The sequence below is a fragment of the Paracoccidioides brasiliensis genome (assembly GCF_000150735.1).
Source record: "Paracoccidioides brasiliensis Pb18 unplaced genomic scaffold supercont2.3, whole genome shotgun sequence".
Taxonomy (NCBI): domain Eukaryota; kingdom Fungi; phylum Ascomycota; class Eurotiomycetes; order Onygenales; family Ajellomycetaceae; genus Paracoccidioides; species Paracoccidioides brasiliensis.
The window spans coordinates 870,412-888,907 of record NW_011371360.1 but is presented as its reverse complement, the minus strand read 5'-3'; the positions used below and the strand labels follow the sequence as shown (position 1 = coordinate 888,907).

Here is an 18,496-nt window from a genome sequence, read left to right as displayed (position 1 = left end):
GTAAGGGTAGGAAATGAAATAGTCGGTACAAGAAGCTAAGTCAAAAAGAGGCCAAGTTATACACACAGCACTGGCGAGGTGACGTAAGAGGATTTGGTTGGGAGGACGATGCTGTATTTTACAGAGCACCCAGCTCTTTCAGTTTCGAGATCATCCCGTCGACGTCTTCTACCTTCCCTCCCCCTTGACGGGCGGGAGGTTCTGTTGAAGATTCAATTAGTTTAGTCCACGAGGGAAATCGAGGCACAAGAAACCGCTTGGGAGAGAAATAGGGAACGTACCTGTGACTTTTAAAGTCTTCAACCTCTTCTCATCTACAATCTCAAAGTCCGCCAACGTTTTCTTCTCCAACGGCTTCTTCTTTGCCTTCATGATGTTTGGCAAGCTTGCATATCGCGGAGTATTCAGTCGTAGATCCGTAGTGATGACCATGGGCAACTTGGCCTTGAGCGTCTCCACACCTCCATCCACTTCCCTCGTAACCTCAATTGAACCCTTGTCATCCTTCACAACAAGCTTGCTCGCCTGTGTCGCCTGCGGCCAACCCAGGAGACCCGCCAGCATCTGTCCCGTCTGACCTTGATCACCATCAATAGCCTGCTTGCCCAACAACACCATGTTGATATTTTCCTTCTGGACCACGTTCTTCAGCAACTTGGCTACGGTGAGTGGCTCCAGGCCCGACTGGTCCGGTTTCTCGGGTACATCAACAAGGATGGATCGGTCGGCTCCCATGGCCATGGCGGTTCGGAGGGTATCGACGCATTTGGGCCCGCCGGCAGAGATAGCTAGGATCTCGGACACGGACATGGGTCCCTTGCTTTCGCGCAGGCGAACAGCTTCTTCTATGGAGAGTTCATCGAAGGGGTTGAGGGAATGCTTGACGCCGGCGGTTTCGACGCCAGTCTGGGTCTTGTTGATGCGGGGTTTTATCTGGAAAGATTGAAGTAGACGAGTTAGTGGTATAAATAAGAGTCAGCAAATAGCGTGAACATCCACTACATCGATTGGGATAGAGCAGCGGGAGTAATTCAAGCTGAGCACAGAGACTCCACACAGCTGTAGCATTGCGCAAGACACCAATAGGTTGAAAGGAGGGGTGGAATCCACATACTGCGAAGTCAATAACCCTCTTTACGGGCACAAGTATTCGGAGCGCATTTGCAGCCATTGTGGAAAGAAAATAGAGAATGTACAGGGATGCGGATTTGTGTATACAGCAGTCCTTGCCAATCTTGAGCCTGATGACGCAATTGCTGAAGCTCTGCGGCAGCTGTGAGTCGGGGCAGTAGTTTTGATGTGTCGCGGCTTGTGAGTTGAATGTCGTTCGTTGCTCAGCCTCCAAACCTGCCTCAGCCATAGAATAGCCGCGTTCGGATAACATCTCGGCTGCTGGGGGCTTCCCGATTGGTTGGATCTTGATCTGAGTCACGTGGTTCCCAATTTCCGCCGCAATTTTTAACCGGCCAGCGTATAAAAATGCCTTTTCAAAGGGTTTTTATTTTAGCAAAATCCTAAGGGTTTTTCCTTTTATGATACATACCCTGGATTTAATGTCAGCTGACACCCAAGGTCTTTTCGCGCCTGAGATCCAATATTCCCAGAAGAATGAAAACGGAGATTTTGGATAAATTTGTTTTGCATCTTGGTGTGCATACGGTTTAGTCATTCCATCCAGACCAAGTCAATCAGATTTGGCGTTATGTAAATCCGGGTGAAATTATTCAAACCTCTTGAGCTATAAAAGCTCAACTACTGTTATTTATATATTTGGGAAGAGATAGCGTTAGCCCACTGCAGACTTGGAGAGAGGCTGCTCGCGCCTTGGGGCTTGGACTGATATTCCATAATGGGAGTAATAGGATGAAACGCTTGGATTTGAGCGTTCGCGTCTTTTTTTATATTCTCATATTTCACCATGGACCTCTCTCTGTCGAATTCCTCTTCCATTTCTTTCGTTACATACGGCCAGTATTATGCTCTGGTTCCCACGGTCCTTCATAAATCTTCGATGTCAATTTGCGAGGTCCTCCCACACTCGAGTTACTTCTTGCCGCTGCTATTAGACACCAGTGCTCTAAGATATTAAGGATAGCCGTGTGGACGTTTACTGTGGATCTTGTTAACTATCAGAGATCTTCGCAGTTATTACTGCTCTATAATCAGCTGCTTTTCAAATCTGAAATCTATTATTGTACCACTGGCCCTTGGACGGATTGTTCCAATCCACTCTTCTCTTTAAAGCTCCGCAAACGGGGGCAATTGGGTGCAGATATCCGTCTAAAAGAGCCCATTAATAAAACATACACGTATATATATGGCCAGCCGTAAGTTTTCTCCATTTCACCGGCACACGGAACGCCTCACCATGTCTCCTGCTTATACTTTCTTACCTTCTCCATATTCATCAAATACTTTTCTGCCATTTCTCGACTATACGGCGCCTCCTCAGATACACTCCTCCCAAACATTTGAAAAACTTCAATAAGTGCCTCTCTAACTGCTTGTGGCATCTTTCCCGATGATCCACAAATATATACCGTGCCACCCAAATCATGCAATATGCTAAAGAACAACTCAGCATGCTCCCTAATGCGGTCTTGCACGTATATCTTCTCCCTCTGGTCTCTCGAAAACGCCGTGATTACCGTAAGGTCAAGGACCTTCTTCAACTCCTCCCATTCATCCTCGAAGAAGAAATCTGCTTTCCGATTTCGCCCACCAAATAGTAAGACAATGGGGCCTAAAGGCACGGGAACGTCTGCACCATGCCTCTGCCGAAACGCAGTTGCCATGGCGGCCTTTTCCCAGAGCATTGAACGCAATGGTGCCACCCCTGTGCCCGGACCGATTAATACAGTCGGTTCTAGAAGTTGTCTCATCGAAGAGTTGAGTCCGCCCTTTTGTACGTGGACTTTTAGGGAGCTCCCTGGCTGGAGTGCTGCGAGATAGCGTGTACATACCCCCTCACGCATCTTTTTGATAACAGTTTGGTATTTGACGACAGCGACAAGGAGGTCAAAACGCGTACTCACAGTTGTGCTGTTGCTGCCGGGTAAAACTTCGACTTTTTTCAACTTCCCACCGCTCGCCAGGCTGAATTGTCGGCCACGAAGGACGGGGAATACGGCGCAAACTTGTTGCCAAGGGATTTTCACGGAGTCAAACTCGTGGAGTACTTCAAGGATTGAGCGGCGGGGCCGCGAGGTATAGTCGTAAAATTCATCTATGTATTTTGGATTTGTAAACTCCTGCAGTCGCTCTCTATGCGTAATGTCGCTTGTAAAATGGGAAATATTGGAGAAAAAGGAGCGTCGTGGTATCGCCATGATGTCTAGGTAATCGGTCAGTAATGTTCGGAGGGTAAATCCAGGTGATCTCAGCAGGAACGGGATTTCGGGGGTGGACATGTCGGTATGCCCAACGTATTCAGCATTTGGGACGAAACATAGGGGTATGTCGGCTTGCTTCTGCCAACCCATGATAGATATCAGCGAATCTACGTCAGAAACGAAATTCCTCGGCGTTATTTGTAAAATATCTCCCGGCGAATATGGAATAGACCCCGGAGTTGTTAAAATTAAGTGACGAACATCTTGCCAGTGGATTTCTGGTGTGACTCGATTGTTCATTGTAAGTGTGGCAGATACAGTATTCGGAATGGGCCGCAAGTCGTGAGTGAAGTAGGGAGGGACGCTGGCGTCTCTCAACTGCCTTCCAGATTGTAAATCCGATATCGCCACATCTGGATATGAAGAGGTGACTTCCGGTTTACTTGAGTCTCGGCGTGCAAGCACCCATTTTGGTGGTAAACGGACGTCATCCGGAATGGGATGTTGACCAGGAGCAAGGGGGTATTTATCCAACAGATGCTTCCGCAAATCCAATGACCACGGAATAAATGTTCCGTCGAAGCTAGAATCATTCATCAGAAGGAGGAAATGGAAGTTTGTAGAACTGATATAATGCATACCCCTCTGGGTGCTGCTCATCCGCTTCGCCGCACGGGTACAATTCGTTTGCGCCAAGCTGTAGCAATCTCTTGTAGAGCTTTCGCGAAGCCCAGTTGAACCTAGAACACCACACCAGAATGGTTAGTAATGAGCTATGATACGTTTAGCAGTAAGGCCTACTTTGGGTACGAGCTATCTCCCAATCCAAATAGAGCAAAATTTACGCCATGAAGGAATGTTGGCGGAAGCCGCTTCAACAGCAACGACTTCCAGAAAACCTGAGCGTTGGCTGGGAAATCTCCCTGTCCCGTAGTCGAGACAACGAATATCGCGATATCGTAGTCATGAAGAGACTCCTGGAATCGATATGAGTTAAATGTTTTTGCATTTTGGCACAGGGCCCAAGTCGCACCGCTTTAATGGCATTGAGTTCGCAGACGCGCGCTGTGAAGCGCAGCCTTTCTGCAAGGCGCCCAAGTTCATCCGCAACATCCCGGGAATTTCCAGTCTCCGAACCGTAGAGAATTATTGCCGTTCTAGCAGAGGTTTTACCCAAGCTGCTGGAGTTGGTGGTAGCCATTTATGCTGGATCATGGGGCTCAGATGACGATAGATTTGGCATGATGTTGAAGATTAGTTAAATAACTTAGTTAATTATTAATTAGTTACCAGAAAATATTCCAATATATCAGATACATTGCACCGCAAGCCCACGTATGTATGTATATACACGTACAATCGAGCACCTAAAACCGATGATCCAAATCAACAGAATATTACATGTAATAATGTCTACGCATAATGCTATTACGCACAATTGTAGGAACTGTAAAATAATCCGTAAAGCAGAGAACTAATAATGACAAATTCAAGTTCAGCTTATCGCCTGTATCGTACATATTCTTCCAATCTAAGGGAATCAACACTATGGGTATCTGAAAGGCAAAACATAAAAGGGAACATATGAAATGCAGAAGGGCATGCATAGTGAAAGGAAAGGGCAAAGAAAATTATCCTCATAAATACGTATCATTATCCCCCTCTACTCCACCTGCGTCAAACACATCCCCATCATCATCCCCGCCATCAAAATACTTCTCTGCATTATAATCCCCCACCATATCTTCCTCATCATCCTCAAAGTCATCGTCAACAATTTCCTCCTCACCCTCATCCTCATCCTCATCCTCATCCAATAGATCTTCATCAACCCCTTCAGCCCTCTTTTTACGTTTCCTGCCAGCCTCCGACCCTTCCTCATCATCCTCACCAGCTTCTTTTTTCTTCCGATGGGTACCGGTTTCTTCTTCTTCTTCTTCTTCCTCTTCCTCCTCCTCATCATCTTCTTCCTCGAATCCACGCTTCTGTCCGCCTCGTAACGGCGAACCAAACCAGTTAGCGCCGTCAGCTTGCAAACCGACATATTTGGGGTCAAGTGTCGACCACAGTTCTTTTGGGAAGAAGTTCATAGCTGTGAAAATAGCAGAAACGAAGAACTGGCGTTAGCCTGGAAGATGAACAGTGTAAAGAGATTTAAAAATAAAAAATAAAAATAAAAATAATATATTGTCCGTACCAAACGGCCTCCCCCTGAGTTTCGGTAACGTTCGAGTCTTTTTCAAATACCTCTGCCCATATGTCGCCGTGCCTTGAAAAGGATCAAACTGCGCTTTCCGAGCCGCCGCTTCCCCTCCTTTCTGGAATGAAGGTGGTGTGCTCAAAACCGTATAATAGGGTCCATCATGAATCATTTCTCGTAATCGTCTATAATAGTCGACTTGGCTTCGCTCTTCTTCCGTAAGCGGTTGGGCAACTGGTAGTGAATATTTCTATGTGCAACGTTAGCAACGGAAGGTTTTACTTTCTTTATTCTGGGCCAGTGAGTTGAACTGAAAATAAAAGCATATTGAATGGAAATAACAACAGAAAGGTATTATAACTGACAGGAAACAACGGCGTGGGAGCAGTGTCAGATTCTCCTCCACCTTCTGAATCCCACCAGAACTCAGCAGCAGGCAACTTTTTTCCTCGTTTCGACATGAAGCGTGACATGTCTTCTCCTAACGTTATTTTTTTTGGCCTTCGTATGCTCACTCAAGCTTCAAAACAAAATGTATTGGAAGCACCGGTTGCGGATTTGAGGATTTGAGGATCGCAAAGCAAGATAAAATGGGTTTTTTAAAACAGGAATCTTGGAATATTAATTAAAGAATTAGTTACAAGATGGCATGGAATAATTTCACTGGTCTCTCTGAGACACAGTCCTTGGATAAAATTATAATGCTTTGAGAGCAGTTGGATTGGTTTAATAGTTAGGTCAACTTAGTGATATTGCCGTATCTGGCCGCCTTCTACAGGAGCCCCCGCCACTTTAACCGAAGGTGCGCTTTTGCATTCCAACTGCAGTTTATAATTTGTCTTTCGAATGTTGAGACATATTTGATCAACACTAAGAATTTGGCGTCTTATCTACTTCTCAGTGTTCAATAGCAGTGCATGTTTGTGTGTGATGAAGCAATGGCTCAGTTTGATAGCCCTATCGTTGTTGGTTCTCAACGAGAGAAATATTTTGTGCAGAACCAAAGTTAGATGTCCAGTTTACATGTAGTATGGGGTGGTCTTATTATATTACTAGATAACCCCGGGTTCCTGTTCATTGGGAATTCAATCTATGAGGTGTTTATCGTAGCGAAACATCTCGAGAGTTTGAACGGTATTTAAGAGCTCGGTCAAACCAATTGCAATAGTAACCTCTTTTGTTTATAAATGGTAGGCTTTTCTGAAGAGCTCATAATGGTAACCGAAAAATTCATAAATGCATGTTTCAACATCATAGTTCTAGAGCATCCACTCGGCTTCCAACCTGGCTCTGCGGACCCCATGGACCATCAGCAACGCGCCTATTAAGCGTTCGTATAATGTCGCCAAACTCCTCCAACCCCCCGCCGGCTTTCTTAACTTCATTCTGCAAGGTAACAAGAGCATCAAACTTGGCCGTTGCAATTTTCCAAACAGCACTTTCCGTGTCTCCAGCCCCACCCGCAACGAAATTGGCATATGTCTGCGGGGCCTTGAAAAGGTAAGGCAGGACTTCCGTTAAGGCTGGTGGTGCGAGAAGTGCCCACAAGCCAGAAGGGGGGAGTTTGCCTTGAACTGATGAGCCAAGACGGGAAAGCTGGTCTTCTGTGGGAAGGGCAAATCGACGGTGGGTCAGAGGGACCGAGTTCCCATTACTTGATGGAACGACAACCCAGTTTGCTGTTAGCACAGATTTTATAAATGCAATGGCAGCAAGCGCAGTGTCTTGCATGGCAACTATATCAGCAGCTGCAACAATGTTGCTCCAGAGATCTGGGTGATCATTAAGATACCGAAAAAATAGGACACGAGAAGCTGCAGCTTCTACTCGGGGACTGGTTGGGTTTTGGTCAAGTGAAGTTGAGACTCCGTAAGATGGCTCTTCGACGGTTGAAGGCCCTTTGAATATTCTGCCCAGAGCATCCATCACATGGCTGTTTACAGGTTTAGAAGGGAGGGAATTCAAGGGATTAATCCATCTGTTGCCTGCCTCCACTAGCATAATTCGGGGTAACGACGCAAGTATGTCAAGGTCCCCAGTTGGAATTGGGCCATGCGCCCATTTAACAGATTCAATATCAAACGCCTCTGATATCCGAGAAAGTATCTTATCCAGGAAGGGCTGAGGTTGCCCAAGCAGATGGTTTGGATATAAAATCGCATACTGGGAAATATACCCCATAGCCGGCCCGGAAAGGAACGGGGCAGACATGGAGTCAAGGGTCGAAGGGTCCAAATAATAATTCATTATCTTGGTGTGCAGACCTGACGATATGAGGTATTCGAGAGAGGGTGAGGAGAATAGGGGATATGAATGAGTCTTGACTCCAGCACGCTGGCAGAGGCCTGGAGCACTAATCCGAAGTAAGTCGCGGAGAAACTGAATATATGTCATGTGCAACAGAATATCGTCTGGATCAATCATTTGCGACGCGGTAAAACTCAACAGACTGGAACATTGGAATATGGATTCGATATCGGGGAAATGCGATGTCGTAATTGCACTCCAGTCTAGAGACCCTGCTTTTATAACTAGATCCATTAATCTGCCTTGAGCAACTGACTTGTCTCGCCTGCTCAACCCGGGTTCTGTAGCGTCAAAGCTGCAAATGGAAAACAGGCGTCCATAGACATGTCTGTCGTTAAACACTCTCCTCCACATCAGCCCCTGGCCTCCTATCCTGGCTTTATTTTCTCCTTCCGCCAAGACATCGCTATCAAAATTGTCGACATGGTCGATTTCTAGCAGACTCCAGAGAACATTAAACGCTGCTTGGGCGACGGCTGTTTCAGGTGTGGTGAGCCAAAGTTCTACTAGAGCAACCACAAGGGCCGGGTTTGCAGAAACAACCGCTGCATTAGCAGGTGAATTACTAGCTTTTGCTAGGAGAGATAGCGTAAGAAGATTGACTGGAGGAGATGGGGCCTTGATGCCAGCCAAAAGATTCAAAGGCGGGTCAATTGATTGAATTTGGTCAAAGGAAAGGTATGACGCAGCTTTGGTGGCTAAGCTTGTTAAAGGAGACGGGTCTTCTTTCAGTACAGAGAGAACCTGAGAAACCCGGGTGAGAAGAGCAGAGGAAACGCTCTCACTGGTACTAACGATCAATTCTGCCATGAGTTTATCCAGGATGGGAACATTTAGAGGAGTGGAAGGTTCCTGGATGATCCGGTCGAGATGGTCCCTCACGGCATCGAAAGAGGGGGGAGTTTCCATGACTTCCCCTGACCCTCGTAAGAACGATAAAAAGGCATTCAAGATCCTCGCAAGAGATGAGGTTGGTGGATGTGGTCCTTGATGTTGTTCTGGATGATGTTCTGGATATTACTGTTCTTTGGAGCACTCGTGACGCAAATAAGGCTAAACACTTAGCTAAAACACTCAAATAACAGGGCAAACAAAGCAAACACAGTAAAGTTAGTTAACTAGTTGACTCCGGGTCGCCTTGTGGAGCTTCCGCCCCTACGAAGCCGTAGTATGGATGTCGGATCTACAGACAACAAATTACAATCAAGACAGAATCTGTGGTTATACTTTAGCACTTCAGTATAACATTCATTTGGTTTGGTCAGAGAAACACTTTGTGAGGGCGCCTGGACTATGGCGGCATCTAATCCCCTGATCTCCCTTAAATCGTCCGATTCGGGCTTTCAAGTCCTCCTCCATCCACTCGTGCTCCTCAATATCTCCGATCATATCACCCGGCATATTGCAAGACATCAAGAAGGGCCAATTGTAGGAGCGCTTATGGGGCAGCTAAAGGGCCGAACTATCAGTCTCGAACATGTTTTTGAGTGCAATGTGGTAACTTCCGCAAATGGAGATATTACGCTACATGAGGCCTGGTTTGAAGAGAGACTACAACAATGTCTGGCCGTACTCTGCACCCAAATATTTTCTCGATAAAGATTACTAACTGCTCTGCCTCTGCCTTACAGTTAGAGGTGTGCATAAGGATCCTCCATTGGACCTTGTTGGATGGTTCACATTGACCCAACCCACCGGACCAAGCTCAGCACTACTACCTGTTCATCAGCATATCCTCGAGAAATATAACGAAACAGCAGTTCTGCTTGCATTTGATGCTTTAGGACTTGAAAGTAGCGCCTCTCGCACTACAGGTAAACTTCCACTTGCAATCTACGAGTCGACATATGAAGAAGAAAATGTTGGTGATGGCGATAAGGTGATGCAGGTGGACGGACAGCAACCTAGCTTGACACTGAAGTTCCGCGAGCTGCCGTATTCAATAGAAACAGGGGAGGCGGAAATGATCAGCGTGGACTTTGTTGCAAGAGGAGGAGGCAATGCTACTGCTATCGAGGCGAAAGATGCAAGTTCGACTTTAACGGACAAGGAGAAGCAGAAACTCCCAGCTGGTGAGGGTGGGAAAGATGGGAAAACTACAAAGCCAGGCGCAGGAAAGAAACCTGACACGGATGAATTTTCCTCACTCTCCAAGGAAGATGAAGATAGTGAGTGAACAAGAACAGGAAATATTGAAGCTGGCCCATTAATCCCAATTAACCATTACTTAGTAATTGCCAATCTCAACACCCGCCTCACCGCCATCAAAACCCTTGAATCACGCCTCCGCCTCATAGAAGCATACCTCTCCCGTATACCTTCTAAAAATAACGGCAATAAAACAGAGTCTATCTCTAACTCTTCCCCCCGGGTCCATCACCCCCTCCTGCGGTCGATCCACTCCTTGATCTCCCACCTATCGCTCCTAACTCCGCAGGAATCAGACAAATTCTCCATTGAATCTCTTGCGCAAGCTAATGACGTTGCATTGGTCGCATTGCTCGGGCAGCTCGGACAGAGCGTGCAAGGGATGCGTGAGCTAGGCAAGAAATTTGCAGTTGTTGATACAGCGCGACAATATTCTGAGGCAAAGAGGCCAGTCACTGGCGTACAAAGAATTGATGAGGAGTTGTTCCTTCGTCAGTCGACCGGTGGAGGAGGGATTGGTGGAGGTTCAACATGGGATTGACGGGTGAGACTGGTTTGATTTCTTTCTGTTCTTTGAAAAGAGGAAGACATTATCCCAGGTGATTCTCCGTAGTAGAAAAAACATGACACGGACTTTACGTAGGTTGCTTTATGACTTTAGGATGACCCCTTCTCTCTTGCTGTGTTTTATCGAACCTTGCAGCAAGTTTTGTTTCGAATTCAGTGCTCTTGACCAAATAGAGATACCTTACGAAAATATCAAACGTTTGACGGCACGCTCAGGTCGCCATAATCTTAAGTATTCTCCAAGAACTATAAATCCTCAAGGCCTCGCTGTGGGTGAGCTTGGTTCCTTGTTGCATTACAGAGAAGGTAAGACAGGGAGAACCCCCCCCCCCACAAACAATAAAAACATATATATATAACTAAATAATAATAAATAAATACATAAATAAATAAATAAAAATAATCACTTCATAATACAGCATAGACTGATATACAGGTGTGTGATATACGGGTGTATGAAGAAACTAGTTGCCCCAAGTAGATAAGATTTGGAACCATTCAAGGTCAAGCATCTCTCAATGAATGTTCTCCTAGTGTTTTCTTGTGTATTTGCAAGCCACAAGAGGATTAAGGGTATCATCAGTTGGTATCGAACCTTCCGGTTCATTGGGGTCCTGATTTACTTACGTCCCAGTTTCTTCAATGAAGATGTTAAGAATGATGCGAGGCTGATTGAATCCAAATTTAGACAACGTTCATCTCAGGGACATCGAGTTCTGAAGAGCTTGCGATTCTGGGGACATGTCACGACCCCAATAGACTGAAGGTAATACATTTAACAGCAAATGCATCATTGTGTGTAGTGGGAGAGGAGGAAAGGAAAGGCCAAAAGACGAATACACAATTACTTATTCTTCATTCCAATTTTCAAGTCTCGCCAACTATCAAGTAGCCGGCAGGTACGATTATTGAAAAGGGAAAAGGGAACAAGATAGGACAGCGGAAAATAAAAATAGAATAATACACGAGTGAAACAAAGAGCCTCGTACAAACACAAAGAGGCATACACGCTAGAAGGATATTATTCCTTTTAGTGTGGAAAATATCATCACGTAGAAAGAAGAGAAAAAATACAAAACCCGAACTGCTCGTGTCCTTATTATAGCCCAATCCTAACCAGCCTATCCCTAGTTGAAGTTGAGTGACAAATAATGGGAATACATTCCATGATGAGCAAGGAATTGAAAAAGAAACGTAAGAAAGGAAGGCCTCCAAGCAAGGAAATGGAAGATATTAAAGAGGAGCCGTGTGCCAGTGGAGGGGAAAGCAGCGAAGCTAGTAGGGTAGATAGCTGAACGGAAACTTGCTCGCACATGTAGGTACCTATGTCGGGCTTCACTTCGTTTCCCCTCCCATTCCAAAAACAATCGCTCATCAGCGCCAACTATCTCTAAAATCTCCTCGGTCCCTAAACCGTGCACCCCTGCCACCCCTCCTCCGTCCACGGCTTCCATATTCCGGACCCTTGTCCACGAAAAAATCTGTGTCTTCGAAAGTATATTTTCGCATCTCATCAGTTCCACGTCGGGGTTTAGGTCCAGCCCGGTAAAGATCCGCAAACCGATCCAGTCGCTTTTCCGATACCTCTAGTGGGACAGGTTGATAATATAGTTTCGGCTTCGCAGCTGTGGAGAGGAACCGGTCATCAAGTGCCTTGAAGCCCTCTCCTGCGTATCTAGTGGGCGCAGCTGGCGGTGCAGCGGCTTTGTTGTCCCGAAACATAGGACCGTGTGTTGCACGGGGACCTAACGGTGGTTCCCGACCTAGGTTTTGAGCAGGATCACGATGATGGAGAGCTGGAACTTGGTTTGCAGGCCCGACTTCTTGGAGGGAAGCTGTAATACCCTCCTCGGCCTCGTCGTAGACAACTTCCCAACGTGGAGCCCCTCTCGCGCCACTGCCTGAATCCTGTTCAATTCCGATCCATTCTTTGACTTTCTCTTCGGGGATGAAATCAACCCAGAGAGGTTTTCGTGTTCGCTCATCAGGCCAAATGGTTCCATGAAGTGCAGAGCGAACCCGAGAGGCTGCGGAAACGTTTTTAAAAGTAACAAAGCAATGTGTCTTTATGGAGTCCAGGAAGAAATCAAGAACGATATCAGGGTCAACTAACGAAGTCGGCGGAGTTGCAAGGGACGCAAGATGCTTTTTGAGGACTGTAGGCTGTAAAGGGCGCATGAAATTGCGTATGTACAAAGATGTTGTTGCTGGGTGAAGCGCGGGCGACACAACGCGATCTTCATCTTCCTCTCCTGCTAGAGCTTTAGGAGATGAGGAGCGTGGTTGACCACCATTTACGACGGGGAACAAATCCTTGAAACGAGCATCTCCGGCCACTTGCTTGCTGACGTGCTGCTCCTCCGTTTTATCGGCATCGGGTTCGCCTTGGGTTACAGTAGCTGTTTCTGTGGCCTCGTTACCTTCTTTGTGGGTAGCCGGTTCGGGCTGGGGCGCGGGTTTTTGCTCCTCAAGGCCTTCAGATACCTCGGGGCCCACACCTTGCATCTTTGCGTCTTCTGGGGGAGCAATTTCCTCAGAAGCGACAGGCTTCTCAGCCTGGACATCCTCACCCAATACAGCCCTCGGAAATCCACCCTCAGCTTTAGCTTTCTTCAAAGAGGAGGTTTTAGGTGACGGGGGAGGGCTCTGACTTCGCCTTTTCCGTTTCCGGGAGTCTTCTACAGAATGCTCTCTCGAATCGGTTTTCTCTTCAGAAGGGGCCTTAATAACAGGTTCTGGTTCTTGAGAGGTGGCAGAAACAGGTGCCGCGGTCTCGGTTTCCGCTGGCTCTGTCACAGATTCCTGTAACTGCGCTGAATTTTGTGTCTCGGGTTCTTGACCCGGTTCCTTCGCTTCGAGGGACGAGCCCTGAGCAACTTTTACTCCCTCCACTTCATCTTTCATCACAATATCCTCAGTTGGACCACGCGACGCAGGTTCCGATGCTTCTGCGGTTGCTTGTCCTTCCGGTCCAGATTTTTCAGGGACCCGATCCGGTACACTGAATGGCTTTTGCTCGTTGACAGTCACATCTTGAGTTGATTCAACAGGTTCTTTCGGTTCCTGCGCATGTTCTTCAGGGGGGCCGCTGGAGGGAGGAGCTTCGGTGGACGGTTCGGGCGGTCCTGTGGAATCTGCTTGAAGCAGTCGATCAATGAAATTCTGCTTGACTCTTAGGCCAGTCTGGGGAATGCCGCGTCGTTTCAGCTCAGCCTTCAAATCGGTAACTTTCCAGCTCGAATAGTCCGTCATGGCGACGAAGGGAGAAGAGGGATAATATGGAAATTATACAGTTGTGCAATGTGCGCGATGGTTTCGCATAACAATAAATCGGAACAACGAATGGTTAGCAGGCCATAGCTGATAGTTGTTGGTTATCCAGCGCGTGTTGTTGAAGTCGAAGTGATGGCAAATAATAAACCAAAAGTGACGCCGGGGAAATTTACCAAAAGGGACTAGCGCAATTATCCAATGACATAATCAAATAAGCATGACTAGTTGATCACTAGGCCTCATTAGGAATAGCGGCTGGACAAATCAAGATAAATGACTTTTAAGCCGCATCCGACTACTGCCAGGAACAGAAACGTAGATATATAAACTGACAAGGGACAACAAATGAGAGCAGAAATTGTTCAGCCAGGGTCCCATTACTAATTTCGAAATAAAATGGATAGGGGGCAAGGTGTTCAAATCTTTATAATGAAATGCAATGCTAACGCTAATGCATCGCTCATAGTTATTCAAAACCTCACGTTTTCTTACATGAACCATCCACAAAGCCCGTCCAACAACGCCCAAAATATCACATGGAACACCTGACTATCATCCATAGGCGTGTTATCATCGCAGACAATGGCTGGAGACGGGGGCAGTCTTGTCAATTGCTGATACCCAACTCCACACCGGTGATTGTGGTGGACTGGGCGGAGGAACTATGCCTCGAGGAACCGTCATAGGAGGCAGGGAAGGTGGTTTATTCTCGCACGGCTGGGGATATCGAGTTCCAAAGAAGATAAGTTGTTGCGGTCTGGCAATTCCGTTCCCTCCACAACGGGCGTAACAGGTGCTGTGTGGTAAGCGGTGGAGTCTATCACTTCTCCATTATTCGTGCCATAATCTGTGACCTCGCTTTGTTGCTCGTCTGCGACAGGCCTTTTGGCTGATGATGATCTCGTTCGGCATCCACCCAGGCTTCTGCTATTCCTGGTTCCTCTCTGGCATGATCTGATACCCGTATATTGTGGCTTTCCAGTTTAATTTTCATTCGTACCAATTGGTTTCATCGCAATCCATTTGATCTCAATAAGTCCGGTAGTGGAATGAGGTTACACCTAGTCTCCACACATAAGGATGATCTATCCAACCCATCGCCAACATTCCCTTAAACCTCAGAGGATTAAAGTAATACCTTTCAGTTTAGGTGGATTCGTTTGCGGACGTGAAGGGTTTCGGCCATCGGAAGATGCGAGCAACAGCGACGAAAGTCTTAAATATTGTGCACCATAACGCGGCGAGACTTGAATTTGAAGAATATGGAGTTTTGACGAGGTTTTCTATAATCTCACTTTTATTCATAAAGTGGAACTTAATGCAAATGCCGTTTATGAACGCGGGTTGAAAGTTCCAGGGATCACAGCAACATGTGAGGAAGCCCCCATCCCCAAAAAAAGAAAAAACAATTGAAAAAATTGAAAATGAAAGAAAAAGAAAAAGAAAAAGAAAAGAAAAATTGCGAAAGGTGGTACCGATTTTTTATTGATTTTTTTTTCCCCTTCCGTTGTTTCGCTTTTTCCGCGGAAAGATAGAGGCATCAAATTCTAGAAGGTAGGATAGAAAAATCGCAGCATCGGGTCTCTGGCCAGCCGTTGAGCTGATTTTGACATGGTTAGGCTCCGTCGTTCAACTACTACTTCCAATATCGTATATACGGACCATTTCACGTGAGTTGGAGAGCAAAAGCACAACGTTATCCACGTACCTAACTTGAACAGAAAACTCTCTTTTCCCCTGCTGCACTTGATGTTATTGACAGGGAGCACACTCTTCACCCCGCTGGAAAGCCCATGCTATGACGAATCACTTCGGCTCCTATGCATACTGAAACCGCTCTATGCCAACAGCTTAAGCCGTTCTGGAGCTCCACTGTTCAAATGGAGAGCTTGCACCTCACTTGTTTAACTAAACACTAAAAACAACATTTCATTTGTCTCCATCTATTTTGACTATCTATAACAAGGTTCGGAGCGTCAAATATTCGGATATCACTCTTTTTGCAATGGGTGGATCCATCCATTCGCCGTCATGTCCGCGAATTGATATACCGTTTCCACGGCTGAGGGTGATTCCATGGGCATTTGCTCGTTCAACGACTCGTAATCTGGGTTGGAGATAAATCTTTGTCCCTCTGCAACCCTGTTTGGTTTTAAGGGGGGGGAGGGGGGAAGAAGGAAACAGAGGAAATGTTTTCGAGTATAAACAGCAGTCCCATTTTCCTTCACGGAGCTCTGGTCCTTTTTTTTTTTTGTAAGGCCCATGTTATAATCAACTTGAATAAAGGAAATTGACTGAATTTGGGCGGAGTAGTTTATACAGAACTTGCAAGTCGGTAGGTAACTAGTTACTCTATTGGCTACTTATTTAAACTTCAACGTTCATCTCACCGCTTTTTAACGCGCCGGTCAAACATTCTTCCGCCGATTTCTGCCACCCCACAGATCGCTGCGTCTGATTGGCCCGATATGGCATCATTCTGTGGGGGTTCGGGAAACTTTGCCTCAGCCCGTTCCACTCATATTCGACGTTTTGTGTCCCTTTGCCGGGCCATTTTCCCCTTTCCTTGTCATCCATCCACCCGTTACAGATATTTCTTCAGTCATAATTTATACCCATCCTACCCCTATTCTCCGTGGGTATCCAGCCATTCGAGGCAGATTAGGTGCGGTCAATGCGCCTCTGTTTGCCCCAAACCACCAGACAGCTCTTCAATATGGTCACTTCGGATACTGGGGCGGACAACGGTTCCTCACATACCCCTCGATACCGTCAGTATTACACTCTTCCCAACTCCCATTACCCCTCCTAAATATCTATCTCTCCATCTGAAAATTCCTCGTGGAAGTTGAGCAGCTACTAAATCCCGTAGAGAGAGTCGCGTCGCAACCTGAGAATCCCTTCTCCGGTCTCATTACGGATCAAACCATCGCTATCATCCCTTCCTTCACCCTTGAATCCGGAGTCACACTACGCAATGTCCCTGTCGCATATACAACAAGAGGAAAACTATCAGCCTCTCGAGACAATGTATTGGTCATATGTCATGCCCTGAGCGGCAGTGCGGACGTCAGTGACTGGTGGGGGCCTCTGCTTGGTGGCCCTGGTCAGGCATTTGATGTCACGAGATTTTTCGTCGTTTGTTTGAACAGCCTTGGTAGTCCATACGGCAGTGCAAGTGCAGTTACAAGTAGAGATGGAGATAAGAATAAGGGAATATACGGCCCTGAATTTCCGCTGACGACCATCAGAGATGACGTTAGGTAAGGCCCTCAAGGGGCTACCGGTAGAATTTTTTTTTCTTTTCTTCTTCTTTTTTTTTCATGGAGTGGGCCGGCTGACCAGTTCCTTTTTTTCTTTTATTATTTCTTTCTGAAAATAGAATCCATAAACTCGTCTTGGATGACTTAGGAGTTCGACAAATTGCATCAGTGGTGGGAGGTTCAATGGGCGGTATGCTTGTTTTGGAATATGCATTTTTTGGCAAGGACTATGTGCGCAGCATTGTCCCAATCGCAACCTCGAGTCGTCACTCTGCATGGGGTATAAGTTGGGGGGAGGCGCAGCGACAGAGTATTTACAGCGATCCAAAATACGAGGATGGATACTACTCATTCGATGACCCTCCCGCAACTGGCCTAGGCGCAGCTCGCATGTCTGCACTTCTGACATATCGAAGTCGAAATTCATTTGAATCTCGCTTTGGTAGAAATGTCCCTGATCCGTCCAAACGGCAAAATATCAATGGCACATTACGTCTCCCTACACCACCCAACGAACACTGGGCAGTTCACAACGATGGCCATAGGAGCACTCGTCCTCCACCAACCCCGAACAATTCAGGGCCGGAATCAAACGAGGTGTTCACGGATCCCCAGTTTAACGGTGCAACTCTCTTCACCGCGCCCTCATCACCTACCTCAACAACTCCTTCCGAACGCTCCTGGCGACCTACAACATATTTCTCTGCACAGTCATATTTGCGCTACCAGGGCCAAAAATTCGTCAAGCGATTCGACAGCAATTGCTACATAGCCATCACGCGAAAACTTGATACACATGATGTCTCCCGGCATCGTGCGGACCCAGACTCCACAACCCCCGTTAAAGACGCCCTGTCTCAAATCCAACAACCCGCACTCGTAATTGGTATTGAAAGCGACGGCCTGTTCACCTTTGCTGAACAACAGGAGCTTGCGGACGGCATTCCCAATTCACGCCTGAAGAGTATCGATAGCCCCGAAGGCCATGATGCTTTCCTCCTTCAATTCGAGCAGGTGAACAGATACATTCTTGAGTTCTTTAGAGAGGTCCTGCCCGACATTATGAACGCGTCTGGCAATGATGCCGATGGTGTTGTGGATCGAGTGGGCCAGTTGACCAAGAGCAGCACCTTTGGTGAGGCAGAGGTGGAAGATATCACTGCGTGGTGAATTGGCTATTGGCTATATCCGTGGATATATGTCTTGGAAGGAGGTGGGTATTCAAGCTACTCTATTCTTGTTTTGACAACTCTTCTTTAAATATTTTTTTGCGGGTATCATATACGGAGGTGTAGATCCAAAAGTTCCTGCAACCCCTTTCTGCGCGAGAATGCTTGGCTATATCATTTTGTATCGCTCTTCCATAGCAATTTATATGTAGGGTAGCAGAACATTAATTTATTTGA

General features: G+C 46.6%; 6 protein-coding genes across 6 annotated transcripts; 2 read left to right on the top strand and 4 right to left on the bottom strand.

Annotated features, from left to right (window-relative positions):
• Window positions 1–118: 118 nt before the first annotated feature.
• Window positions 119–4,533, bottom strand: PADG_11468 (uncharacterized protein; the record flags this gene model as incomplete). Its single annotated transcript, XM_010760634.1, has 7 exons — window positions 119–201; window positions 282–933; window positions 1,115–1,483; window positions 2,394–3,915; window positions 3,974–4,072; window positions 4,134–4,309; window positions 4,366–4,533. 7 exons carry the CDS (start codon window positions 4,531–4,533, stop codon window positions 119–121), a joined length of 3,069 nt encoding a protein of 1,022 aa, XP_010758936.1.
• A 436-nt stretch (window positions 4,534–4,969) lies between these two features.
• PADG_02667 (uncharacterized protein) lies at window positions 4,970–6,005 on the bottom strand (the record flags this gene model as incomplete). The annotated part of the gene is made up of 3 exons (XM_010760258.1): window positions 4,970–5,424; window positions 5,530–5,782; window positions 5,898–6,005. 3 exons carry the CDS (start codon window positions 6,003–6,005, stop codon window positions 4,970–4,972), a joined length of 816 nt encoding a protein of 271 aa, XP_010758560.1.
• Window positions 6,006–6,783: 778 nt separating this feature from the next.
• On the bottom strand, window positions 6,784–8,748 carry PADG_02666 (uncharacterized protein; the record flags this gene model as incomplete). The annotated part of the gene is made up of 1 exon (XM_010760257.1): window positions 6,784–8,748. One exon carries the CDS (start codon window positions 8,746–8,748, stop codon window positions 6,784–6,786), a length of 1,965 nt encoding a protein of 654 aa, XP_010758559.1.
• Window positions 8,749–9,132: 384 nt separating this feature from the next.
• PADG_02665 (uncharacterized protein) lies at window positions 9,133–10,528 on the top strand (the record flags this gene model as incomplete). The annotated part of the gene is made up of 3 exons (XM_010760256.1): window positions 9,133–9,400; window positions 9,471–10,007; window positions 10,071–10,528. 3 exons carry the CDS (start codon window positions 9,133–9,135, stop codon window positions 10,526–10,528), a joined length of 1,263 nt encoding a protein of 420 aa, XP_010758558.1.
• Window positions 10,529–11,928: 1,400 nt separating this feature from the next.
• PADG_02664 (uncharacterized protein) lies at window positions 11,929–13,806 on the bottom strand (the record flags this gene model as incomplete). Its single annotated transcript, XM_010760255.1, has 1 exon — window positions 11,929–13,806. One exon carries the CDS (start codon window positions 13,804–13,806, stop codon window positions 11,929–11,931), a length of 1,878 nt encoding a protein of 625 aa, XP_010758557.1.
• Window positions 13,807–16,543: 2,737 nt separating this feature from the next.
• PADG_02663 (homoserine O-acetyltransferase) lies at window positions 16,544–18,260 on the top strand (the record flags this gene model as incomplete). The annotated part of the gene is made up of 3 exons (XM_010759774.1): window positions 16,544–16,598; window positions 16,700–17,090; window positions 17,210–18,260. The coding sequence occupies 3 exons, from the start codon at window positions 16,544–16,546 to the stop codon at window positions 18,258–18,260; spliced, it is 1,497 nt and encodes a 498-aa protein (XP_010758076.1).
• Window positions 18,261–18,496: the final 236 nt, after the last annotated feature.